Consider the following 22,218-nt stretch of genomic DNA (forward strand, 5'->3'; position numbering starts at 1 on the left):
GGTTAACCAGGTTAACCAGGACAACACCAGGACCAAGGGCTCTCGTTATGGGAGAGGTGCTGGTTGTGTCCCCCCCCCGCCTTGTGTTACACCTGGATGGGAGCAGCAGCGTGAGGAGGAGCTCGGGGAGATGAGGGGTGGGTGGTGGAGGGATGGATGGATAGAGGGGTGGGTAAGGGATGGAGGGATGGGTGGGGTGATGGAGGGAAGGACAGGTAGATTAATGGGTGGATGGATGGGATGGTGGAGGGATGGACGGACAGGAGGATGAATGGATGGCAGCTGGATGATGGCGGGGTGTACAGAGTCGGGTGATGGACAGACAGACGGATGCTGATGCTGACAGCTTCCTCCGGAGCCGTTTGTTCTGTTGCCATGAGAACCGTCGCTGCTGCAGTGATGGAGCAGAGCAGAGCGGGGCTGAGCAGCTTCAGCTCTGCCCATGTCCCTGTCCCCAAATCCCCCCACCCAGCCCCCCCAGGCACAGCCCTGCTGCCTGGTGAGCTCTGCTGTGCGCTGAGGACGCCCCACACTTGGGGGTCTGGGTGCAGGAGATGCAGAGCTTAGCGGGGAAGGCGGCTTTGCACATTGCTACACTATGGGCCCAGCTCTGCCAATGGTGTTGGTCTGGTTATGGGGACCCCCCAGACACCCCACCACCACCATCCCCATCCTGCAGGTCCCCGCTAACCCCCCCCCCCCACGTGCTGTGCTGGAGCTCCATGCCATCCCAATGGATGCCATCGGCAGCGGCCGCCTCAAGAGGAAGTTTGAGGATGCAGACGTGGGCTCCCCGGCGTCCAACTCCGACGATGAGATCTCCAACAGCGACAGCGCCGACAGCTGCGACAGCGTCAACCCCTCCAGCTCCAGCGGCTTCATCCGTGAGTGGGGGGACATGGGGATGGGGGGAGGTGGGGATGGGGGTGGGCACAGGGACAGTGAGGGGACAGGAGTGAGGATGGGGACAGCAAACAGTGGTAGAGCCAAAAGGATGAGGATGGGGACGTGGGATGGGGGTAAGATGTGGGTACAGCAAATGGTGATGGGGGAGGACAGGGTTTAGGGACAGGAAAGAGTGTGAAAGTGAAGGGGCCGGGACATGGGGACAGCAAAGAGTGACCAAGTGAGGGGATGGAGGTGGGACATGGAGACAGTGAGAGAGTGAGGGGACAGGGCAGGAAGGGGTGACAGTGAGGGGAGGCAATGGGGCTCCTGATCCCATCCCTTGTCCTCCCTCCCCGCAGCCACCTCCATCCTGAAGAGGCAGAAGCAGCTGCGCAGGAAGAACGTGCGCTTCGACCAGGTGACGGTGTATTACTTCGCCCGGCGTCAGGGCTTCACCAGCGTGCCCAGCCAGGGCGGCAGCTCGCTGGGCATGGCGCCGCGCCACAACTCGGTGCGCAGGTACACGCTGTGCGAGTTCGCGCAGGAGCAGGAGGTGAATCACAGGGAGATGCTGCGGGAGCACCTCAAGGAGGAGAAGCTGCACGCCAAGAAGATGAAGGTACGGGCAGCATCGCCCCTCCTGGCCTGCGGCTGGCCCATGGTCAACCAACACTCAACCACCGATCAACCGCTTCCCCCTCCTTGCAGTGTTTCTGTTGCCATCGCTGCCTTCGTTCCGATCCCAAACGCTGCAGCTCCCAGCCCCGGTATTTTGGGAGCTGTGACCTCCTTTCCCAGAGCCGTTAGCAGGGCAGGCAGCCGCGGTGCTGCAGCGTCAGGTTCCATCCTTTGCTGTAGATGTGGATCCCAGTGGGGATGGTGCATCTGGGTTGTGGTTGGAGCGTGTGATGGCAGAGCTCTGCTCCAAACGTGGTTCAGGGGACACACTGGGGTCCCCTTGTGCCGCCCTGGGGGTCCGCAGCCCCCCAGCCCCGCGCTGAGCTCCATCCCACCCCACAGCTCACCAAGAACGGCACCGTGGAGTCGGAGGAGGCGGAGGGGCTGACGCTGGAGGACATCTCGGACGACGACATCGACGTGGAGAACGTGGAGGTGGACGACTACTTCTTCCTGCAGCCGCTGCCCACCAAACAGCGGCGGGCGCTGCTCCGCGCGTCGGGCGTGCACCGTATTGACGCCGAGGAGAAGCAGGAGCTGCGCGCCATCCGGCTGTCGCGGGAGGAGTGCGGCTGTGACTGCCGCCTCTACTGCGACCCCGAGGCCTGCGCCTGCAGCCAGGCGGGCATCAAGTGCCAGGTGAGTGACGGCGGCTCCGCTGGGTCCCTCCATCCAGCCCCACGTGGAGGCACAGGGCTGGGGCCGGGTGGGTTTGGAGCTCGGCAGGAAGGAGCCCCTCACTGCTCTGGTGGCCCCATGGCTGTAGAGCCCCACAGGGACCATTGGCCTCTTGGCCCCCAGGACACACTGCTGGCTCTCGGTCACTCTGTGTTCAACCATTGGCCAGCACTGGCTCCATTGGTCCTGTTGGCCATGAGCGCACACTGCAGGCTCATGGTTGACCATTGACCAACCAGTGCAGCTCCGTGTTCTGGGCCACGAGGGCACAATTGTGCTCAACTGTTGGTCAACCCCTGATCAACCATTGGCCAACCAGGGCACCACAGGTCTCCTTGGCCACCATTGCACACATGGGCTCACCATCAGCTTTTGGTCGGCCGTTGCTCAACCCATCGGCCGTCTCAGCCATCAGGACACTTTGCTGCCTCGCAGTGACACTTTATGGACCCTTTATGGGGCTCCTCTTCCATCTGTGACGCCACGATCCCCCTCCATCACCCCGCTGTCCCCGCAGGTTGACCGCATGTCCTTCCCCTGCGGCTGCTCGCGGGACGGCTGCGGGAACATGGCCGGCCGCATCGAGTTCAACCCCATCCGCGTGCGGACTCACTACCTCCACACCATCATGAAGCTGGAGCTGGAGAACAAGCGGCAGGGGGCCAGACCCGGCGACGAGGAGCCGCAGGGGGGGGTCGCAGGGGGCGGCTCGTGGCAGCCCCCCGAGACTCAGGACTTCCAGGAGTTCATGGCCGAGAACGAGTCGGCCGTGATGCACCTGCAGAGCGCCGAGGAGCTGGAGAGGCTGAAGGCCGAGGAAGACTCGAGCGGCGGCTCCGGCGTCGAGAGCGTCGGCGTCTGCATCGTGGAGGAGCCGCTGGTGCCGCCCGACGCGCTGTGCCCGGTCGTGGCCGCCCCGATCCTCATCCAGGCGCAGCTGCCGCCGGGATCCTCCGTTCTCTGCTTCTCCGACGGCGCGGAGCCGCCCCCCGCCCCGCCGCCCTATTTGGACGGTGCCCCGCTGCTCTACGTGCAGGTGGAGCCGCGCTCCGTGCTGGGCTCCAAGGCCGAGAGCGGCGCCGACGAGCGGCCCAAGGACACGGCGACCGGCCCCGCTGCCACGAGCGGCCGAGCCGCCCCCACGGGCAAAGAGGGGCCGGGCGGGGCGCGGGGCTGCGCTGCATCCCCCGAACCCGCAACACGCAGCGGGGAGCGCGGCCCCGAGGAGCCGCAACAGCGGGTGTGAGACCCCCCCCCCCGTTATTTATTGACCATGTTCCACGGCGCCGCCACGACGGGGCTGAACGGGGAGGGGGGGGGGGGGTAGGAGCGGGGGCTGCTCGTGCCGGTGGGGGCACGGAGAGACCGGGGGGACCCACGGACCGACCCCGCGGGCTGCGTCGTTTGGGGCTCCATGTGCCGCCCCCCCCCCCCTTTATCCGCTCCGTCCCGCACACAAACGATTCGGGGCGGGGATTTTTTGGGGTTATTTCTTGGTTTTATTATTATTATTTTTTAACGTTCTGAATGTTTACGGGGCCGCCCAGCGCCCCCCCCCCCCCGCGGGGCTCAGCCCCAACAGCCGCTTCAGTTGCACAAGGATTTGGGGGGGGGGGGGACACGGACCCTCCCGGACCGGCTCCAACCCCCCCCCCCCCCCCCAATGGCCGCTTTCACCCCCAGGAGGCATCGGACCGGCCGCCCCCCCCCCACAGCTGAGACCCCCCCCACAGCTGAGACCCCCCCCCTGGAGCCGGGACTGTTCCCCCCCCCCCCCCATAAACCTGCGCCCCCCCTCGGGCGCTCCCTGCGTTTTCCGTTCTGTTCCACTGTGAATCCGAAGCTGTGCGGGATCCCATCGGGTTTATTATTATTTTGGGGGAATTTTGGGGTTTTTTGTTGGTTTTTTTTTTTGGCCTTTTGAACTGATTTGTGTTGGTTTGTTCGCCCTGTGCTGAGGATGCTGTATTTAAACAGAGAGTATTTAAAGCGTCACGAATAAAAGGAAACTCTGACCTGAGGGGGCAGCAGCGGCCAGAGCCGGGGGGGGGGGCTGTATTATGGGGGGGGGCTGTATTATGGGGGGGGGGGGTAGTGTTATGGGGGGGGTTTGGGGTGGGGGGTGGCTCCACTCCTTCCAGAGGGGCAGAACTGAACAGCACCAAGTGAATGGCAACACAGCAAAAGTCAACTGGGCCAATACAGAACTCAGTGACCCCAATGCAAAACCCAATGACCTCAAAGCTGAACTCAATGACCCTAAAGCTGAACTCAGGTACCCCAACACTGAACTCAATGACCCCAACACTGAACTCAATGACCCCAATGCAGACCCCAATGACACCAGCAGCCATCAGCACCCAGTGGGCTCTGCATCCTACATGGGGACATTTGTAGGTCCCCCCACTGCAGTGGGGCACGGGGAAGGGGTGACCCCATAGATCAGAGCACAGGGACCCCTCCCCACCCCAACCATCAGAGCTGAGCTGAATCCTGCGGGGGGTTGTAGGGTCGGGGGACTCCCGTTCCCCCCATATATACATACACAGAGCTGCAGCGGCAGCGCCCTGATGTTGGGATGCAGGGTTTGCACTCCCCACCCCTTGGTGCCTCCTGACCTGCAGACCCCCCCCGGGTGGGGGGCACAGAGCACAGAATGGAGGGGTCAGCGCTGCTCCGCTCCCGTGTAGTTGAGGGTCAGCAGCACCATGCTGTTGGCCAGCAGGGACGACTCAGAGGCTGCAATGGGAGAGATGAGGGGATGGGGGGAGGCTGAGGGGGGTCCTGTGCCCCCATTGAGCCCCTCCGAGACAGAACTCAGTGCCTGCACACACTGAACTCCCCCCCCTCACCTTGCAGCACACAGGACAGCCCCAGCCACTGCTCCAGCCACGCTCTGCACTGCGCCGTGCTCAGCCGTGCGGGGTTCAGCCCCCGCAGGTAACACGCCTGTAATGGGGGGGGGTCAGCACCTGGAACTCACACCTGTGGGACCCCCGACCCCCCCAGGGGTGACTCACCGCTCGTAGCTCCTCCTCACTGAGCTGGGCCAGGCCGAGCTGGGCCAGGGCCCGGTCCAGGTGCCGGATCTCCAGCAGGTGGGAGAGCAGACGGCGCCGCACCAGGATGGTGGGAAGGAGAGGAGTCAGGAACAGGACACGGCTCAGAGCCCGCTGTGGGACAGCAGGGAGTGAGGGGGGGGATACAATGGGATGGGATGGGATGGGATGGGGTGGGATGGGATGGGATGGGGTGGGATGGGATGGGATGGGATGGGATGGGATGGGATGGGATGGGATGGATGGGATGGGATGGGATGGGATGGGATGGGATGGATGGAATGGGATGGGATGGGATGGGATGGGATGGATGGGATGGGATGGGATGGGATGGGATGGGATGGGATGGGATGGGATGGATGGGATGGGATGGATGGGATGGGATGGGATGGGATGGATGGGATGGGACATGGGGCATGGCATGAAGCAGGACATGGGATGGGGCGCAGAGGAGACACAGCACGGAATCGGGCACGGAACCGGCTGTGGGGTGGGATGCAGAATGGAATGGGGCGGGGGGGGCACAGCACTCACCAGGTGGGCTGCCTGCAGCTCCGCCAGGCGCAGGGCTGGGCCTGAGAACAGCGACCGCACGGCGCAGAGCTCGGCCACGCGGGGATGGCGGCCGTGCTGGACCTGCACAGCAATGGGGGTCAGCAAGGCCACAATGGGGGGTGGGGGGTGATAATGGGGTGGGATGGGAACAGGGACGGGGATGAGGATGGGGAGGGGGCGGGATGGAAAGGAGGGTGGGGATGGAGGGGGGGCTGTGTGTGGGATGGGCTGCAGACCCCACCTCAATGCAGAGCTCCCGCAGCTGGAGCTGCAGCCGTTGCTCGGGCAGGGTCTGCACAGCAGAGCCCAGGCAGCTGAGCACAGCGGGGTACGCGGCTCTGCGGGAGCTGTGGTTCTCCTCACTGAACTGCTCCTGCTGCTGCCGCGTCCAGAAGTGACGGATCAGGAGCTGACGGGGGAAGAAATACCTGGGGGGGGGACGGGAAGGGTGGGAGGGGGAGGGAATGGGGGTACAGGAGGGGCAGGGAATGGTAAAGGGACACAGAAGAGACAGGGAGGGGCACCAGAGGGATGGGGGGGGCAGGAAGGATGGGGGGGGTCACAGTATGGACAGGAGGGGTATGGAAGGGGCAGGGGGGGCACAGATGTCCCATTAAACTCTGGGCTTTATTTACAGCTCCAGAACCAACTGCCCCCAATTTAAAGGATCCTGGGGGTGGGGGAAGGGGGGGGGGCACATCTGGGTGCTCATATTGGGGGGGTTGAGGGACACGACTCACATCAGCAGCAGCACCAGGAAGTTGGCGAAGGGCGGGATGGCGATGAGAGCAACGGGGACGGCCTGCAGGACATCCCTGCGGAACTGCAGGGGGCTGTTCAGCCACCAGGAGCTGCCCCCCAACCCGTTCAATGCACCCACATCCCCCCCCCCACAAACCCCCCTTGGTTCTGGGTTGGGGTCACCCCCCGGAGCTGCCCCCACCTGCCGCAGCCGCTCCATGTCCCTGTAGTTCAGCTGGGAGCTGCTCAGCCCCTTCTTGGCCATCGTCTGTCGGATCCTCCGCACCTCCCGGGCATCGGCCAGCAGCGCCTCCAGCCCTGGGGGACAAAATGGCACCAGAGGAGCCCCCCAACATGGAGCCCCCCAACATGGAGCCCCCCAACATGGAGCCCCCCAACATGGAGACCCCTAACATGGAGCCCCCCCCCATGGATCCCCCCCCCAATGGAGCCCCCTCCCCATGGATCACCTGCGGTCTGGAGAGGCCTAATTGATACCTGGGGTATCCAGGCAACGCCTGGAGCCCCCACCCAATAACTGCAGGGGGCTGGTGGGGTCTGAGCCATCCCTGGGGGAGCTGAGCTGGTCCCTGGGGGTCTCGGAGCCCCCCCCCCATATTTACCTGCAGTGAAGGTGCAGTGCAGGGTGTAGATACGGGGGAAGCTGCGCTGCAGGAAACGTTCATAACGACTGCGGAGCCAACGGGCACCGAGAGCCCAACGGGAAACGGCCCTGATGGGAACGGGGAGCAGCGGGGGCGGCCTGGGGGTGAATGGGGGCAATTAGGGGGGGTTAATGGGGTCAATTAATTAGGGGGGGTGAATGGGGTCAATTAGGGGGTTAATGGGGTCAATTAAGTGACTGTTAATGAGGTTTCTGGGCTCTGCTCTCCCCATTGGAGCCCATTGCGGTGTGTGTGTTCCCATTGGGGTCGGTCTGTAGCTGAAGGTTGGGGGGGGCACAACCGAACCCTGGGGGGTCCGAGGGGCCGTAAGTGATGGGGGGGGGCACCGGGAGCACACGGGGCCGCCCGCGACCACCGGCAGGGGCTGAGGGCTGAGGAGGCCTCAGGGGGGGGCCCCGCCCGGTCCCGTCGCTCCGTGCTGCCCCCCCCCGCTCCCCCCGTTCACCTCAAGGCCTTCAGGACGGGCGGCGCGGGCCCACTAGGCCGCAAAGCCCCGCAGCGGCCCACCCTGCACAGCGCCATCTTGGCGGCGGGGCACGTGACAGGAAGCGGAAGCGCTGCGGTCACGTGAGGGAAGGCGGAAGTGGCGCTGGGACAGGGGGACGCCATCTTGGAATGGAGGCCGGAACGTGAGCGGTTCCTCCGCGTGTCCGGGCGGAGCCGCCGCCCTGGTGAGGTCCGTGCCGGGCGGTAACTGCCCGCTGTGCCCAAAGCGGGGCCCGACATGGAGCCGGTGGGGCTGTGACACCGCTGGGCACCGGGCGGACAGCACCCGGTACCGCGCGGCCTAGTGCGGCCTAGTGCGGCCTAGTGCGGCCTGGCCGCCAGCAGAGCGCGCTGCTGCACCGACAGGGCGCCGCTACGGGCCCACATTGGCCGACATTGATCAGCCATTGATCCGCTATTGGCCGCCATTGATCCGCCATTGGTGGCTATTGATCCGGTATTGGTGGCCATTGATCCGCTATTGATCTGCCATTGGCCGCCATTGATTTGCCATTGGCGGCCATTGATTCGCCATTGATCCGCTATTGGCCACCATTGATCCTCCATTGGCGGCCATTGCTCAGCCATTGATCCGCCATTGTAACCCCGCACGATGCTCCGTTGCCCCATATCACCCCACATCGCCCCACCCCGCCCCACATCTCCCCCCCCCGCCCGCCCCGGTCCCGACATGTCCCCGGTCACGCTCCCCGCTCCGCTACGTGCCGCCTCCCGCTCATCTCCCCGTTATCAGCCGTTGTCGCGGCCCTTTGGGCCCGTCCCGGTCCGGGGTTATCATGGCCCCGCACCGCGCGGCTCTTGTTCCCATTGATCCCGATAAGGTTTTATCAGCGCGGCCCGTTCGTGTTAATGGTGGCGCGGGGCGGGGGAGCAGAGTCCGGGCCCGGCGTTAATTGCGGCCCCGCCGTTAATGAGGCCGGAGCTCGATAAGGGGCCGGGAGCCGCCGGGACCAACATCAAAGCGGGTCGGGGGGCACCGGGCGGCCCCGCGCCCACGGGGGACTCTGCCCGCGGGTGGGGACCGCGCTTATAGGGCGGCGGGGCCCATATAGGGCTGAGCGCCATGAGCGGGGAGCGGAGCGAGGAGCCCCGCAGCGCCACCGAGATGGGTGAGGGGCCCGGTAACGGGGGGGGGATCGGGGCGTTATGGGAACCGCTTTGAGGCTCCTTTTGGGTCGGGGGGGGCAGCGCCGGGCCGGGCCGACACCGGGCGGGTCTGACGGGGGAGGAGGGGGAAAAAGGGGCTGGAAAAGGGACGGAATGGAGGCTGGACCCGAAAAAAGGCGATTTGTGCCAAGGGAACCGTGCGGCTCCGGGAACAGCCGAGCGGAGCCGAGCGCTGCCCAAGGGAGTTCCGGCAGCCGAACTGTTCCGAGCGGTGCCGAGCTCAGACCGGCCGGCACCGGGAATGAGGCGGCGGAGCTGGGAGGGAGCGGGGGCGGCGGTGAGCGGACACGGGGGGGGGCAAAGGAGGGACCCCAGGAGCACTGAGAGGAACTAGAGGGGGGGGATGAGGGGTTGGGGGGTTAATGGGGGGGGGCGTCACCACGGGGCGGCGCTGCGGGTCCGTGAGTGTTGTGAATGGGGCGGGGGGTCCTTAAGGGGGCGGGGGGTTCGGGGGCAGCACCGTGACCCCAATGGCACCATAACCCTGTTGTATCCATAACCCCAATGGCACCGTGACCTCAGTGTCCCTGCAGCGCCCCTCACTGTGACCCCAGGGTCTCACGACCCCCGTGTCCCCCCGACCCCGATGTCACCGTGACCCCAACCCCATTGATCCCAATGTCCCCGTGACCTCAATACCGCGGGGACACCGACGTCACCGTGACCCACACATCGCCGTCACCCCGCTGTCCCCATAGCCCCGGTGTCCCCCCGTTCCCGGTGCTGTCCCCATCGCTCACACTGCGACTCCCCCATTTCCCCCCCATCTTTTCGTGCCCCGTGGGGCCGCGTGGCGGGGGGGGGCAGGAAGGAAGCGGGGGATCCATCAAAGCCCAGCGCCCAACGCTGCTCAATGGCCCCAATTGTTCTCACCTCCTTCCTTGTGTCCCCCCCACCCCCCCCCCGAGCACTTGAGGTGGGTGTCGGCACCGAGAAGGAGCTGTCAGCAAACACAGTGTGGGGCTGGGCTGGGGGGGGGGTCCGACAGGGGGGATGTGGGGCACAATGGGCTCCTATGGGCACGAGTGGTGGCCAGTGGGTTGGTTGGGTTGAGCAGAATTTGACCATAGGGCAGAATGGGCCCCGATGGGCAATGGGTCCCTTGGGGTGGGGGGCACAGCGGGGCAGGGAGGGGGGGGGAGAAGAACGGAATGTGGAAGCAATGCCCATCCCGGGGCTGTGGGGCTGGCACTGAGTGGCAACGGGGGGCATTGAGTGGCAATGGGGGGCAATGGGAGGCAGTGGGGTCAATGGGAAGCTCTTGGGGGCAATGGGAGGCAATGGGGGGCAATGGGAGGCACTGAGTCCAATGGGGGCACTGAGTGGCGCTGGAAGGCAATGGGGGACAATGGGAGGCAATGGGGGGCACTGAGTGGCAATGGGGGGCAATGGGAAGCTCTTGGGGGCAATGGGAGGCAATGGGGGGCAATGGAGGGCACTGAGTGGCAATGGGGGGCAATAGGAAGCACTGTGGGGCACTGTGTGCTCCGTGTTGTTGCCCTGTCGCTCTGTGCCCGCAGGGTCGGGGTCGCTGCCCCCTTTGCAGCCGCTCCCGATTCCAACGTGCAGCCGAAGCCCCGCGGCTGTTTGCGCTGCTGGGCGGCGCCGTTTGCGTTGGGCCGGGGGGGGCGATGCGGGTCAGTGCGGGGGCCGGTTCTTAATTGGTTCCGATGGCGGTAATTGACGGCGGTGTTTGTGCCGTCGGGGTTTAAAGTGGGCTGCGGTGGTTCCGATGCTGCTGGGCTGCACGGGCGGCGGTTCTGGTTCTGGTTGTGGTTCTGTTTGCGATTGTGGTTGTGGTTGTTGGTCGCAGGGCAGCTGCTGTCGTTGCTGGTGTCGGTCTCAGCCCCGGTTGCAGCGCTGCTCTCCCGGTGCCCTCGTGGCACAGCCCCACATACCCCATAAGGGTGCGGTGTTTTGCACCGCAGCAAATTGCTGCCCGGCTTTCACAACGTTGTACGGCAGCCAGGGGCTGCTCCCCCCACACTGCCCCATATCAACCCCCCCACTGCCCCATATCAACCCCCCCACTGCCCCATAACCGATCTCCCCCCTCTCATTGCAGCCAACGGAGCCCCTTTAGAGCCCGTCCCGGGCCGAGAGCAGCACTCAGCCATGGGGCCGCCCTACAGCGACCTGCGAGCATCCGAAGGTGAGTGGAGCTCACGAGGTGCCCCACATCTGCCCCACATCTCTCAGCCCCACACACCTCTCAGCCCCACATCTGCCCCACACCTCTCAGCCCCATTTCTCTGCCCCTCTCGTCCCGGGGGGGCTCAGCCCACCCCCCCCCATCCCCGCCGGACCAGCCGGACCGGCTCCGCCGTGACCCCGTTGTGTCAGGCTCGGGGCGGGGGTTGGGGGGTGCGGGCGGAGCGATGATGCAACAGCGGAGCGAGGAGCAGCGCCGCGCGGCTCCATGGTCACATCGCGCTCGGGACGCTCCGCGATGGGGGAGAGCAGTGAGTGATGGGGGGGGTTGGGGGGTCCCGGGGGTCCCGATCCGCCCCAACGCTTCTCCCCGTGCCGTTTTCACGCCGTGTCCCGTCCCTCCCCCCCCCCCCGCAGAGGATGGTCCCGCCGAGAGCGTCGGCTCCGTGTCGGGCAGCAGGAACACGCTGCAGCCGCTGCAGGGGGAGGAGGACGAGGAGCCGTTCAGCACCTACTTCGACAGCAAAATCCCCATCCCTGAGGATGACACGGTGGGTGAGAGCCCCCCCAACAACCCCCCAACCCAACACCCAGCGGGGGGTCTGCACTGCGACCAGGGGGCTGTGCTGCTCACGGGGGTCCACGCTGCAACCAGGGGTCCGTGGTTCTGTGCTCCCAGGGGTCCTCGTTGCCTCTATGGGTCCTCGTTGCTCCTGGGGGTCCTCATTGCTCCCAGGGGTCCTCACTGCCCCTTGGGGGTCCTCATTGCCTCTATGGGTCCTCACTTCTCTTGGGGGTCCCCATTGCCCCTGTGGTCCCACGCTGTCCCTTTGGCTGTATATGGTGCTGAGGACCATCCCTCCCTGCACAGCACTCGTGCTTCAGTTTCCGAAAGCTTTGGGCCTTCACTGGGCCGGGTTTCCTGATGAGCATCGCGTACCTGGACCCCGGAAACATCGAGTCCGACCTGCAGTCCGGAGCCGTGGCCGGGTTCAAGGTCTGGGGATGGGGGGGGTGCAGCAGGGGGACTTTGGTCACGGGAGGAGGGTCTGGGTGGGGACGGGGGGATTTGGGGTGGGGGGAGAAAGATTGAAGGTCGTGGCAGGAGGGGTTGGGGGTGAGGGAGGAGAGTTGGGGGGCAGGGCAGGAGGATTTAGGGTCAGGTGAGAGGGTTTGGGGTCAGGGTGAGAGGGTTGGAGCAGGAGGGTTTGGGGTAGAAGGGTTTAAAGCTGGGTAGGGTTTGGGGTCAGGGTAGGAGGGTTTAGGGTCGGGATAGGAGGGTTTAGGGTTGGGATAGGAGGGTTTGGGGCCGGGTGGGGTGCAGGGTGTGGGGCAGCGCAGCAGTTCATCCCCCCCATCCCCACAGCTGCTCTGGGTGCTGCTGTTGGCCACCGTCATCGGGCTGTTGCTGCAGCGCCTGGCAGCGCGGCTCGGCGTCGTGACGGGGCTGCACCTGGCTGAGGTCTGCAACCGGCAATACCACAAAGTGAGTGAGCAGCCCCCCCTGCAGTTTGTTCCCCCCTCCCCTCTTCCTTCTCGCCCCCCTCAGCAGCATTTCCCCCCCCCCCAGGTGCCGCGGATCATCCTGTGGCTGATGGTGGAGCTCGCCATCATCGGCTCCGACATGCAGGAGGTCATCGGCTCCGCCATCGCCATCAACCTGCTGTCGATGGGGAAGTGAGTGGGGGGGGTCCTTATGGTTGGGGGCGGAGGTGGGTCTGATTGGGGGGTGGACACAACAGTGCTGACACCCGCACCCACCCGCAGGATCCCACTGTGGGGGGGGGTGCTCATCACCATCGCCGACACCTTCGTCTTCCTCTTCCTGGACAAATACGGTCAGTGGGGGCTGGGGGGGCACCGGGGGGTGGGGGTGGATATGGGGGGATGGTGGGGTCCAGCAGTGGGGGTTGGGGTCTGGAGGTGGGTATTGGGGTCCTGCATTGAGCTGCACCCTGAGCCCGGTGCTGTCCATGCAGGTTTGCGGAAGCTGGAGGCGTTCTTTGGTTTCCTGATCACCATCATGGCTCTGACCTTTGGATACGAGGTACTGGCTGCTGCCGTTGGGTGTTGGGAGGCCACGCAGCCCATCCCGATCCCTGCAGCATGGAGCTGGGCACGGAGCTGGGCATGGAGCTGGGCATGGAGCTGGGCACGGAGCTGGGCATGGAGCTGATCCCATTGCTACTGTCTGCCCACAGTACGTGACGGTGAAGCCGGACCAGAAGCAGCTGCTGCGGGGGCTGTTTGTCCCCGAGTGCCCGGGCTGCGGCACCCCCCAGCTGGAGCAGGCCGTGGGCATCGTGGGCGCCGTCATCATGCCCCACAACATGTACCTGCACTCTGCCCTGGTCAAGGTGAGCCCTGCAGGGATGGGGCCGCGCATGCAAAGCTGCAGCTGCACCGAGCAGCGGCCTCATGCATGGGGGCAGCATCACCCTGTGCACCCCCACCCTGCACACCCTCATTGTGCCCCCTCCCCCCCGTACCCCCCTGTGTCCCTCCCCCTCCCCCCCTTTCAGTCCCGCCAGGTGAACCGCGCCAACCCCCGCGAGGTGCGCGAGGCCAACAAGTATTTCTTTGCCGAGTCGTGCATCGCGCTCTTCGTCTCCTTCATCATCAACGTCTTCGTCGTCTCCGTCTTCGCCGAGGCCTTTTATAATAAAACCAACATGGATGTGGTGGGTTGGGGGACAGGGAGGGTTCTGTGGGGCTGGGGGGGGCGCCGGGATGAGCTGGGGGGACATCGGGGGGTCCCGTTGTCCCCCGGCAGAGCTTGGAGTCTCATTGCAGCACGAGGTGTGCGCCAACGCCAGCAGTGTGCACGCAGGGCTGTTCCCAAACAACAACAACACGCTGGAGGTGGACATCTACAAAGGGGTGAGGGTCCCACTGCACTGCTGATAACAACGGCCCCAGTGATAGCAGCCCCCAGTGATAACAGCCCCCAGTGACAACAGCCCCCAGTGACAACAGCCCCCAGTGATAACAGCCCCCAGTGACAACAGCCCCCAGTGATAGCAGCCCCCAATGATAACAGCCCCCAGTGATAGCAGCCCCCAATGATAACAGCCCCCAGTGATAACAGCCCCCAGTGATAGCAGCCCCCAATGATAACAGCCCCCAGTGATAACAGCCCCCAGTGATAGCAGCCCCCAGCCCTGATAGCTGGAATGGTCTTTGAAGATCACAGAACAATAGGATTATTGGCTGGGTTGGGAGGGTGCTAAAAGATTGCAGAGCCCTGGGACTGATGGGATTAAGGTGTGCTTAAAGGTCATAGAGCAGTGAGGTGGTTGGGATGGGATGGGAGGGTCCTGAAAGATCACAGAGCCATGGGATGGCTGGGTTGGATGGGGGTCCTGGCAGGTCACAGAGCCATGGGATGGCTGGGTTGGATGGGGGTCCTGGCAGGTCACAGAGCCATGGGATGGCTGGGTTGGATGGGGGTCCTGGCAGGTCACAGAGCCATGGGATGGCTGGGTTGGATGGGGGTCCTGGCAGGCCATGTGCCCCAGCTGTGTGTCCATTGCAGGGCGCAGTGCTGGGCTGTTACTTCGGCCCGGCTGCTCTTTACATTTGGGCCATTGGGATCCTGGCAGCCGGGCAGAGCTCCACCATGACCGGGACGTACTCAGGGCAGTTCGTCATGGAGGTCTGCACTGCTGCTTCCCCTTCCCCTTCCCTCTCTGTTCTCCCCCCCCTGCTCCCATCTCCCCTCACATCCTGCTCTCCTCCCCCCCAGGGTTTCCTCAACCTTCGCTGGTCTCGCTTTGCCCGCGTGCTGCTGACGCGCTCCATCGCCATCACCCCCACCCTGTTCGTCGCCATCTTCCAGGACGTGGAGCACCTGACGGGGATGAACGACTTCCTCAACGTGCTCATGAGCCTTCAGGTGGGGCAGAGCCTGCGGCCCCACTGCTGCATTGGGGTTGGGGGGCAGAAAGGGGCAGCTGTGTTTGGCTGTGGGCCGGTAGATGGCAGCTCCCCATGCTGGGGATGGAGCTCCATGGCCACAACCACCCACTGGGGTGAACCCCCCCCTTGTATCACACCTGGGGGGGCACACGGAGCCCACTCCCCTCATCCCCCCCTTCCATCCCAGCTCCCGTTCGCCCTCATCCCGGTGCTGACGTTCACCAGCCTGCCCAGCGTCATGAACGACTTCGCCAACGGGCTGTGAGTATATGGGGGGTGTTGGGGGCTCAAAGTGGGGAGGGGGCTGTGCTGAGCCCACCGCTCAATGCTGACACTGCCGGCAGGTTCTGGAAGGTCGGGGGCGGGCTGGTCATCCTGCTGGTGTGCAGCATCAACATGTACTTCGTGGTGGCCTACGTCATGGCGCTCAACCACGTGGGGCTCTACGTCGGAGCCGCCATCCTCAGCATTGCGTACCTGGGATTCGTGACGTACCTGGTGAGTATGGGGGGGAGGGGGATGGGAGGGGGCTGGGGGTCAGAGAGACATGGGGTGGATGGGATGGAGGGGTCCTGGAAGGTCATAGAGACATGGGGTGGTTGGGATGGAGGGGTCCTGGAAGGTCATAGAGACATGGGGTGGATGGGATGGGAGGGTCCTGGAAGGTCTTCTACTGATTAGATTGGAAGGGAGCTTGAAGATCATGCAACCACAGGATGGTTGGGATGGAAGGGTCCTTCAACATCATAGAGACACGGGGTGGATGGGTTGGGAGGGTCCTTGAAGGTCACAGAACCACTGACTGGTTGTGTTGGAAGAGTCCTCGCTGCCCCCACTCCAGTCACCTCGCGGACATGGGGGGCAGGAACCAACATGGGGGGCAGGATCCATCGTGGGGGCAGGAACTGACATGGGGGGCAGGATCCATCGTGGGGGGGGGGTCCGTAAGTACCTGAGTGCCGCCCCCTGTCGTTGCAGACGTGGCTGTGTCTGATCGCTCTGGGCGCCTCGGCGCTGTCCTGCGGCTCCACGGTAAGCGTCACGCGCAGCCTCCTGCCCCAGCACAGCCCGGCACACAACGACAAGTAGCGCCCGCCGTGCACACGCGTGTGAGGGTGAATGTGAGTGTGTGTGTGTGTGTGTGTGTGTGTGTGTACCTGTGTACACACCCCTCTGTGTGTGTGTGTGTCTGTGTGTGTGTGTTTGTGCCCTCCCTGGGCTCTGAGTGCCGCCAACGTGATGCCACTTGCACACTCACCACGTGTGGCACTGAGCTGTGACACCGACACTGCGGGGTGACAACGACTGCGACGGCCGCGGTGACAACGGGACCAACCCCGGTGTGACAACAGCTCACACTGCAGCCAGTGTGACAGCAACCAACACTACAACCAGTGTGACAGCAACACTACATTGAGTGTGACAGCAACCGACACTACATTGAGTGTGACAGCACCACGCTGGGTGTGATAACAACACTACGTTGGGTGTGACAACGCTACGCTGGGTGTGCCAGCACTACATTGAGTGTGGCAGCATTACGTCGGGTGTGACAACACTACGTCGGGTGTGACAACACTACTGAGTGTTAACAGCACTACATTGAGTGTAACAGCACTACACTGAGTGTGCCAACGCTCTGCTGGGTGTGCCAGCGCTGCCGGGTGTTATGGTCCTATGCTGGGTGTGCCAGCACTGCACTGAGTGTGCCCCTGCCACGCTGCTTGTGCCAGCTCTACCTCAGCTGCACCATCGCCGTGTTGTTGTGGCAGCGCTCGGTCGGGTGTGATCGATTGATACCAGGTGATCGATTGATATCAGGTTATCGATTGATATCAGGTGTGATTACATCAGGTGTGACAGTTCGGCCTCCAGTGTGACAGCGCCGTGGGGGGGCACGGGGGGTGTGAGAATGGCTGAGTGTGACAATGGCAGCACGATGGGTGTCATGGCTGCGTGGGGGGGTGGCCGTCCTGCACTGACACACTCACACTGACACACACTGACACACTCACACTGACACACTCACACTGACACACTCACACCCGTGGGGCTGTGCTGACCGTCTCCCCTTCGCCCCACAGCGCTGCTGGGCCTTCACCGCGCGCCCGGAGCTCGTCCTGCTCAGCAACGTCGGTGGGGACACGGAGGTGACACGGTGAGGGAGGGGGGGGTGGGACCGAACCGACACCGGACGGAACCAAAACGGGACCGGAGTGACACCGGGATGGAGCCCGGATGGAACCACAGCGATAATGGGATGGAAATGAGGAGGAACCGGGAGGGAACCAAAATGGGTCCAAAATGGCATCAGGAGAACGTGGGGATGGCAGTGAAATGGGACCCAAATGGGACCAGAATAACACAGGGATGGAGCTGGGATGGAGCTGGGATGGCACCACATCAGCACTGAGGTTGGAACAGCACAAAAGTAGCACCAAAATGGGACCCAAATGGGACCAGAATCACTCAGGGATGACCTGCCCCCTTTGTGACCCCCCGTGTCCCCAATACCCCCTCACTGTGTCCCCATCACATCCCCACTGTGTCCCCCCATCCCCAACCCACACAGTCGTTCCATTCCTCTAATTACAGCACTGCGCTCATTAATGCTCATTATCTTCTGTCCCGTTGCTGCCCCCGCCCCATCCATAGGCACTGAGGTCCCCAAATGTGTCCCCCCCCTCCCCCCAGTGGCATCACCCAGCAGCACAGGGAGGACCCAACAACAAACCCCCCCAAAGGCCGCACTGAGGGGCTCTAAGCCCCCCCCCCACTGCCCCATAGCAAGGGGCGTTTGTAACCGGGGGTGGGGAGCAGAAATGGCATTAAAGAACGGAGCAGAAAGTGATGGGTGAATGCAGGCTGTATTGGGGGGGAGCAGCCACAAAGGGATCTGCTGCTCAGCCCAGGGCACAAGGCAGCCCCACAGCTCTGCCCCTCTCAGCCCCACAGCTCTGCCCCTCTCAGCCCCACAGCTCCAACCCCCCTCAGCCCCACAGACCCCCCCCCTCAGTCCCGCTCCTCCTCCCCGCACTGGAACCGCACAAAATCCAGCACTGTCACCCCGTGGGTCCGCAGGAACTCGGCGACCGTCACAGCGGGCTGCAGCACGAAGCTCTGCGCCAACAGCCGCGTCTCTTCCTCCTCCTCCTCCTCCTCCTCCTTCCTCCCCCCCGCCCCATCCCCGGGGTCTCCCACGCTGGTGGGCGCCATCCCCACCACGTGCTGCGCCACCTTCCTGCCCACGGCAGCGGGATCGGGGCTGACCCCCGGCTCCGTCACCCTGCAGGCGACCAGCGCCCCATAGCGACCCAGAGCCGGCACCGAGTGCGACGGGGGGGGCTCCCCGGGGGGGGGGCCGTGGGTGTAGGAGGCGATGAAGCAGTCGGGGGGGACGGCCAGGAACGCGGCGCGGCGAAGGGTCATTTTCTCACCCATGGAGCCTGGGGAGGAATGAGGGGATGTGGGGACACGGGGGGGACAGTGAGGGGGTCAGGGGGGCAGGGGGGGGACACACATAATACGATCTAATGCCTCCTTACCAATGGTGAGCTCCAGGCGCTCACTGAGCTGAGGCCCCCCCGGCTCCGTCTGCAGCTGGGAGAGCTCCACGGGGCTCAGGAAGCGCTGGGGGGACACAAAGGGGGCGGGGGGGCAGATGGGGCCGAGCTGCTCAACTCACAGCCCCCACAGCCCCCATAACCCCCACAGCCCCCATAACCCCCACAGCCCCCATAACCCCCACACCCCGGTCCCTATGGGGTTGTGATGCCCTGAGCTCGTCCCACCTTGACGCATCCCGTGGGGGGGTCGGGGCTGTGGCAGCTGCTCATGGCGCCCAACGCGGCATCACGAACCAACTGCTGGAAGGCGGCATTACGGGCCACAAAGTCAGTCTCACAGTTCACCTGGGGGGGGAGAAGGGGGGATCAGGATGAGCACAGTGACAGCTCCATGACCCCCCATAGAACCACATACCCCCATAGAACCATATACCCCCATATACCCCCCATATAACCACATACCCCCCGTATAACCCCCTATAGAACCATATACCCCCCGTGTCACCCCCCATATAACCATATACCCCCCATATACCCCCCCATAGAGCCATATACTCCCCATATAACCCCCCATATACCCCCCATATAACCACATACCCCCCATGTAACCCCCCATATACCCCCCCCCCCCCCCCCCGGCCGTACCTCCACCATGACTCCGCAGTTCCCCCGTACCATTGTTCCCATCAGTCCGTCCTTTGCCGCCCGTTCCCGCAGTTGCTCCGCCCGGTGCCGCCCGTCCCGCCGCGCCCGGACCAGGAGCAGCGCCTCGGCCTGGGGACAACGGGAGGGAACGGGACAGAACGGGAACAGACGGGGGTGAACGGGAACGGATGGGGGTGATGAGCCCCGCCCCGGGTCCCCCCGTTCTCCGGTACCTGCCGTTCATCCCCCCCGCTGTCCCGCAGCGCCTCCGCGCACGCTCCGAACGGCAGCCCGGTGCTTTTCCGCAGCCGCAGCAGCGCGTCTTTATCCGCCCGTAGCGCCGGGCGGGCGGCGGAGAAACAGCGAACGGCGGAACGGAAACCGGCCTGAGGGGGAGAGAGAACGGGAGCAACGGGAAGAACGGGTAGGGCCCAGCAGGCCACACTAGGCCTCACTAGGCCCCACTAGGCCCCACTGAGCCCCGTTATACCCCATCAGGCCCCATTAAGCCCCGTTATGCCTCGTTATACCCCGTTATACCCCGTGATGTCCCCGCTCCCTCCCGGTTCCGCTCACCCACACCGCGCGCTGCATCCCCGCTTCTCTCACGCCCGCCGCCGGGGCGCGGTTATGACGTCACAACGCGGCGCGCACAAATGACGTCACTCGCTACGGATGCCGATTGTGGACATTTCGGCACAATGCTTGAGCAGGACCCTTTAGAAGAGCTTAAAGCGCCCCAAAACCACGAGATTCGGGTTAAAAAACACCAAAATTCCCTTTATTCAAAAGAAAGGGCGAGAAAACGGCCCCGCTGCCCCAAGATGGGGCGGGTGTGGGGCACATGGAATAGATCTGGGAGCCCTCAGCAGCCTTCAATCCAACCCACGGCCCCATTAACTTCAATGAGACCCATAAACCCACCCCAGCACCAGCATCATCCACCACCATCCACCACCATCCACCATCATCCACCATCATCCACCATCACTGCAGGACGGGTGATGGCAGCACCAGCTCAGGATGGGCCGGTGCTGGTGCTGATACTGGTTCTGATGATGGTGCTGATGTTGGTTCTGATATTGGTACTGATATTGGTTTTGCTGTTGGTGCTGCTGTTGGTGCCTATGATGGTGTCTATGATGGTGCTGCTGATGTTGGTGCTGCCCCTGGTGCCATCACAGTGTCCCATCACTCACTCAGGTCTCCTGCTCCCTGTGCTGTTCTATGGGGCTGCAGCCGTTGCTGTCCCTGCGCCGTGTCACCCTGTACAGCCCCACGTCACTGTCCTCGTGATGCCGCAGCAGCCGCACACAGAAATGCACCGGCAGCATCTCACAGAAGAACCCGGCGGTGCCCAATTGCGGCCGCATCCCGCAGCTCAGGAATGCGACGGATCGAGGCCCGCAGAGCTGCAGCAGCGTGTCCAGCAGCGCCGGGAAACAGCGCGAGTCGTAAACAACGTCGGCCCCCAACACCACGTCGTAACTGTGCGGGATGGAGCCCAGCGCCCGGCCCCACGGCAGCGCCTGGACACGGACACGGCCCCGAGACGCTGCCACCGCTGCTGCGTTCAGCTCCATGTTGGTACGGAGCTGCTCCAGGGCCAGGGGGAGGTCTGTGAGGGTCACATCACCTCCTATGGGGGGAGAGGGAAGGGAAAGGGGGGAGGAAAGGGAAAGAGGGAAAGGAAGAGAGAAAGGAAAAGGGGGGGAAGGCAGCTCAGCTCTCCCCACCCCAAACCCCCCCACGCCGCCCCCATTCACAGCCCCACAGACTCTTTGTCGGGGTCGTGCCCCCCCCCCATGTTCTCACCCAGCATCGCAGCCAGGATCCCCACGATGCCGGTCCCGGCTCCCAGCTCGATGACGGTTCGGCCGCTGAAATCCATGCGCTGCTCCTCGAAGAAGCGGCACAGACACAGCGCCTGGGGGGGGCACAGTGATGGGGGAGGGGCACAGTGATGGGGGGGGGGCACAGTGTGTGTGTGTGAGGGGGGGGGGTCACAGTGTTGGGGGTATTTGGGGACCCTCAGCCCCCCCCCCGTCCCGGTTCCCCCCGTTTCTCTCACCCCGTCCCAAACAGCCGCCGCCATCCCGAGCCGCGGCCCGTGGTGCTGCGCGATGCGGAGGACGCGGCCGCAGAACCGGAACCGTTTGAGCTCCGGGAACGTGTCGGAGAAAAGCTCCGTGTCGCGGGGGAACACGGCGGACAATGGGAGGGACTCGGCCCCGTCCTCATCCGCCTCCTCCTCCTCTTCTTCGTCGGTCCCGGTCTCGCCGCCCCACGTTTCTATGGGCGCTGCCATCTTGGCGGAAGCGCTAATCACGCTTCTTGTCACGTGGGGAGCTGGGGTATCCGGGGGTCTCCTCACGTACCCCCCATAACGGTGTGTCCCCCCCCCCCCCCGGTGACGGTCCGGTCCCGTCTCACTGTCGCTCCGTCCATCCCCGCTGTCACCTCACGGTCCGGGCGGCCATTGCTGCCCCCATCCCACCCCTCACCCCCCCTCCATCCCCGCTGTGTCCCCCCATTGTCCCCATGGTGTCACCGTCCCCTCCGCCTCCATCTCCCCGTTGTCCCCTTTATCCCCTTTATCCCCTTTATCCCCTTTGTCCCCCCCCATCCCCGCTGTCCCGGCACGTGACCCCCCCCCCCGGTCACGCAGGGGCCGCTCTGACCCGCAGCTCGTCGTTCCGATCGGGTCGGGATAAACAATAACCGGACCCCACGCACGGACCGACCCCCCCCGGTGCTGCCGAGGTAATGAACAGCCCGGCCCGGCCCGACCCCGCCGACCCCCCCGGCTCCATCTGCGTCACCACCGCGGCGCCGGGTCAGCGGCTGCACCGGGGGGGTCCGGCCGCGTCCCCCACATCCTCCCACCCCCCCAACCGCGGGTCGGGGCCGCTCCTGGGACGCTGCATTGAGACTCGGCTCCACACAACAGCCCAACCCCCCCCCCCCCCCCCCCAAGGC

The 22,218-nt window shown here is 64.5% G+C and overlaps 5 protein-coding genes across 24 annotated transcripts; 2 read left to right on the forward strand and 3 right to left on the reverse strand.

Annotated features, from left to right (window-relative positions):
• Positions 1 to 518: 518 nt before the first annotated feature.
• Positions 519 to 4,264, forward strand: CSRNP2 (cysteine and serine rich nuclear protein 2). Its single transcript, XM_015886992.3, has 4 exons — positions 519 to 884; positions 1,248 to 1,507; positions 1,909 to 2,205; positions 2,762 to 4,264. Exons 1-4 carry the CDS (start codon positions 599 to 601, stop codon positions 3,488 to 3,490), a joined length of 1,572 nt encoding a protein of 523 aa, XP_015742478.2. The 5' UTR covers positions 519 to 598; the 3' UTR covers positions 3,491 to 4,264.
• On the reverse strand, positions 3,721 to 8,158 carry LETMD1 (LETM1 domain containing 1). Of its 11 annotated transcripts, none has more exons than XM_085534309.1 (9): positions 7,731 to 8,152; positions 7,223 to 7,362; positions 6,802 to 6,917; positions 6,599 to 6,681; positions 6,100 to 6,286; positions 5,838 to 5,939; positions 5,265 to 5,417; positions 5,097 to 5,193; positions 3,721 to 4,983 (listed from the first exon to the last, which is right to left on the reverse strand). In XM_085534309.1, exons 1-9 carry the CDS (start codon positions 8,009 to 8,011, stop codon positions 4,910 to 4,912), a joined length of 1,233 nt encoding a protein of 410 aa, XP_085390435.1. In that variant the 5' UTR covers positions 8,012 to 8,152; the 3' UTR covers positions 3,721 to 4,909. The 11 variants fall into 11 exon arrangements, 10 of the variants coding, with proteins under 10 accessions (XP_085390435.1, XP_085390436.1, XP_085390434.1 ...); XM_085534310.1 differs by having other exon boundaries at positions 4,248 to 4,983; positions 6,599 to 6,660; positions 7,731 to 8,154; XM_085534308.1 differs by having other exon boundaries at positions 4,769 to 5,016; positions 6,599 to 6,660; positions 7,731 to 8,157.
• Positions 7,877 to 17,638, forward strand: SLC11A2 (solute carrier family 11 member 2). Of its 9 annotated transcripts, none has more exons than XM_015886977.3 (17): positions 7,877 to 7,961; positions 11,025 to 11,421; positions 11,528 to 11,661; positions 11,982 to 12,107; positions 12,477 to 12,596; positions 12,681 to 12,787; positions 12,878 to 12,948; positions 13,090 to 13,157; positions 13,312 to 13,467; positions 13,633 to 13,791; positions 13,904 to 13,990; positions 14,646 to 14,765; positions 14,856 to 15,005; positions 15,216 to 15,289; positions 15,373 to 15,526; positions 16,007 to 16,060; positions 17,113 to 17,638. In XM_015886977.3, exons 2-17 carry the CDS (start codon positions 11,379 to 11,381, stop codon positions 17,188 to 17,190), a joined length of 1,701 nt encoding a protein of 566 aa, XP_015742463.2. In that variant the 5' UTR covers positions 7,877 to 7,961; positions 11,025 to 11,378; the 3' UTR covers positions 17,191 to 17,638. The 9 variants fall into 9 exon arrangements, with proteins under 9 accessions (XP_015742463.2, XP_015742464.2, XP_015742466.2 ...); XM_015886978.2 differs by having other exon boundaries at positions 11,025 to 11,111; XM_015886980.2 differs by having other exon boundaries at positions 7,877 to 7,956; positions 11,025 to 11,111.
• A 238-nt stretch (positions 17,639 to 17,876) lies between these two features.
• On the reverse strand, positions 17,877 to 19,846 carry TSFM (Ts translation elongation factor, mitochondrial). 2 transcript variants are annotated; one of them, XM_015886981.3, is made up of 6 exons: positions 19,816 to 19,846; positions 19,473 to 19,625; positions 19,240 to 19,368; positions 18,820 to 18,939; positions 18,574 to 18,658; positions 17,877 to 18,474 (listed from the first exon to the last, which is right to left on the reverse strand). In XM_015886981.3, the coding sequence occupies exons 1-6, from the start codon at positions 19,831 to 19,833 to the stop codon at positions 18,041 to 18,043; spliced, it is 939 nt and encodes a 312-aa protein (XP_015742467.2). In that variant the 5' UTR covers positions 19,834 to 19,846; the 3' UTR covers positions 17,877 to 18,040. The 2 variants fall into 2 exon arrangements, with proteins under 2 accessions (XP_015742467.2, XP_015742468.2); XM_015886982.3 differs by having other exon boundaries at positions 19,780 to 19,846.
• A 152-nt stretch (positions 19,847 to 19,998) lies between these two features.
• EEF1AKMT3 (EEF1A lysine methyltransferase 3) lies at positions 19,999 to 21,556 on the reverse strand. The gene is made up of 3 exons (XM_085534318.1): positions 21,311 to 21,556; positions 21,055 to 21,166; positions 19,999 to 20,878 (listed from the first exon to the last, which is right to left on the reverse strand). Exons 1-3 carry the CDS (start codon positions 21,545 to 21,547, stop codon positions 20,439 to 20,441), a joined length of 789 nt encoding a protein of 262 aa, XP_085390444.1. The 5' UTR covers positions 21,548 to 21,556; the 3' UTR covers positions 19,999 to 20,438.
• Between the last annotated feature and the right edge of the window lie 662 nt (positions 21,557 to 22,218).

This window comes from Coturnix japonica, unplaced genomic scaffold, assembly GCF_054131305.1.
Source record: "Coturnix japonica strain WE unplaced genomic scaffold, WE-NBRP24 Scf080, whole genome shotgun sequence".
Lineage (NCBI taxonomy): Eukaryota > Metazoa > Chordata > Aves > Galliformes > Phasianidae > Coturnix > Coturnix japonica.

Coding starts and splice junctions, on each gene's coding strand:
- SLC11A2 (XM_015886976.3), top strand. CDS start 8,856: ATGAGCGGGGAGCGGAGCGAGGAGCCCCGCAGCGCCACCGAGATGG. Junction 8,902..11,024: donor CCGCAGCGCCACCGAGATGG/GTGAGGGGCCCG, acceptor CTCTCATTGCAG/CCAACGGAGCCCCTTTAGAG. Junction 13,792..13,903: donor ATAAAACCAACATGGATGTG/GTGGGTTGGGGG, acceptor GTCTCATTGCAG/CACGAGGTGTGCGCCAACGC.
- CSRNP2 (XM_015886992.3), top strand. CDS start 599: ATGGGCCCAGCTCTGCCAATGGTGTTGGTCTGGTTATGGGGACCCCCC. Junction 885..1,247: donor CAGCTCCAGCGGCTTCATCC/GTGAGTGGGGGG, acceptor CCCTCCCCGCAG/CCACCTCCATCCTGAAGAGG. Junction 1,508..1,908: donor TGCACGCCAAGAAGATGAAG/GTACGGGCAGCA, acceptor CCCACCCCACAG/CTCACCAAGAACGGCACCGT.
- LETMD1 (XM_085534307.1), bottom strand. CDS start 8,011: ATGTCGGGCCCCGCTTTGGGCACAGCGGGCAGTTACCGCCCGGCACGG. Junction 6,682..6,801: donor ACATGGAGCGGCTGCGGCAG/GTGGGGGCAGCT, acceptor AGCCCCCTGCAG/TTCCGCAGGGATGTCCTGCA. Junction 6,287..6,598: donor TTCCTGGTGCTGCTGCTGAT/GTGAGTCGTGTC, acceptor TCCCCCCCCCAG/GTATTTCTTCCCCCGTCAGC.
- TSFM (XM_015886982.3), bottom strand. CDS start 19,833: ATGCAGCGCGCGGTGTGGGTGAGCGGAACCGGGAGGGAGCGGGGACAT. Junction 19,626..19,779: donor GGGAGCGGGGACATCACGGG/GTATAACGGGGT, acceptor TCTCCCCCTCAG/GCCGGTTTCCGTTCCGCCGT. Junction 18,940..19,239: donor ACTGCGGAGTCATGGTGGAG/GTACGGCCGGGG, acceptor CTCCCCCCCCAG/GTGAACTGTGAGACTGACTT.
- EEF1AKMT3 (XM_085534318.1), bottom strand. CDS start 21,547: ATGGCAGCGCCCATAGAAACGTGGGGCGGCGAGACCGGGACCGACGAA. Junction 21,167..21,310: donor CGGCGGCTGTTTGGGACGGG/GTGAGAGAAACG, acceptor TGCCCCCCCCAG/GCGCTGTGTCTGTGCCGCTT. Junction 20,879..21,054: donor GATCCTGGCTGCGATGCTGG/GTGAGAACATGG, acceptor CTCCCCCCATAG/GAGGTGATGTGACCCTCACA.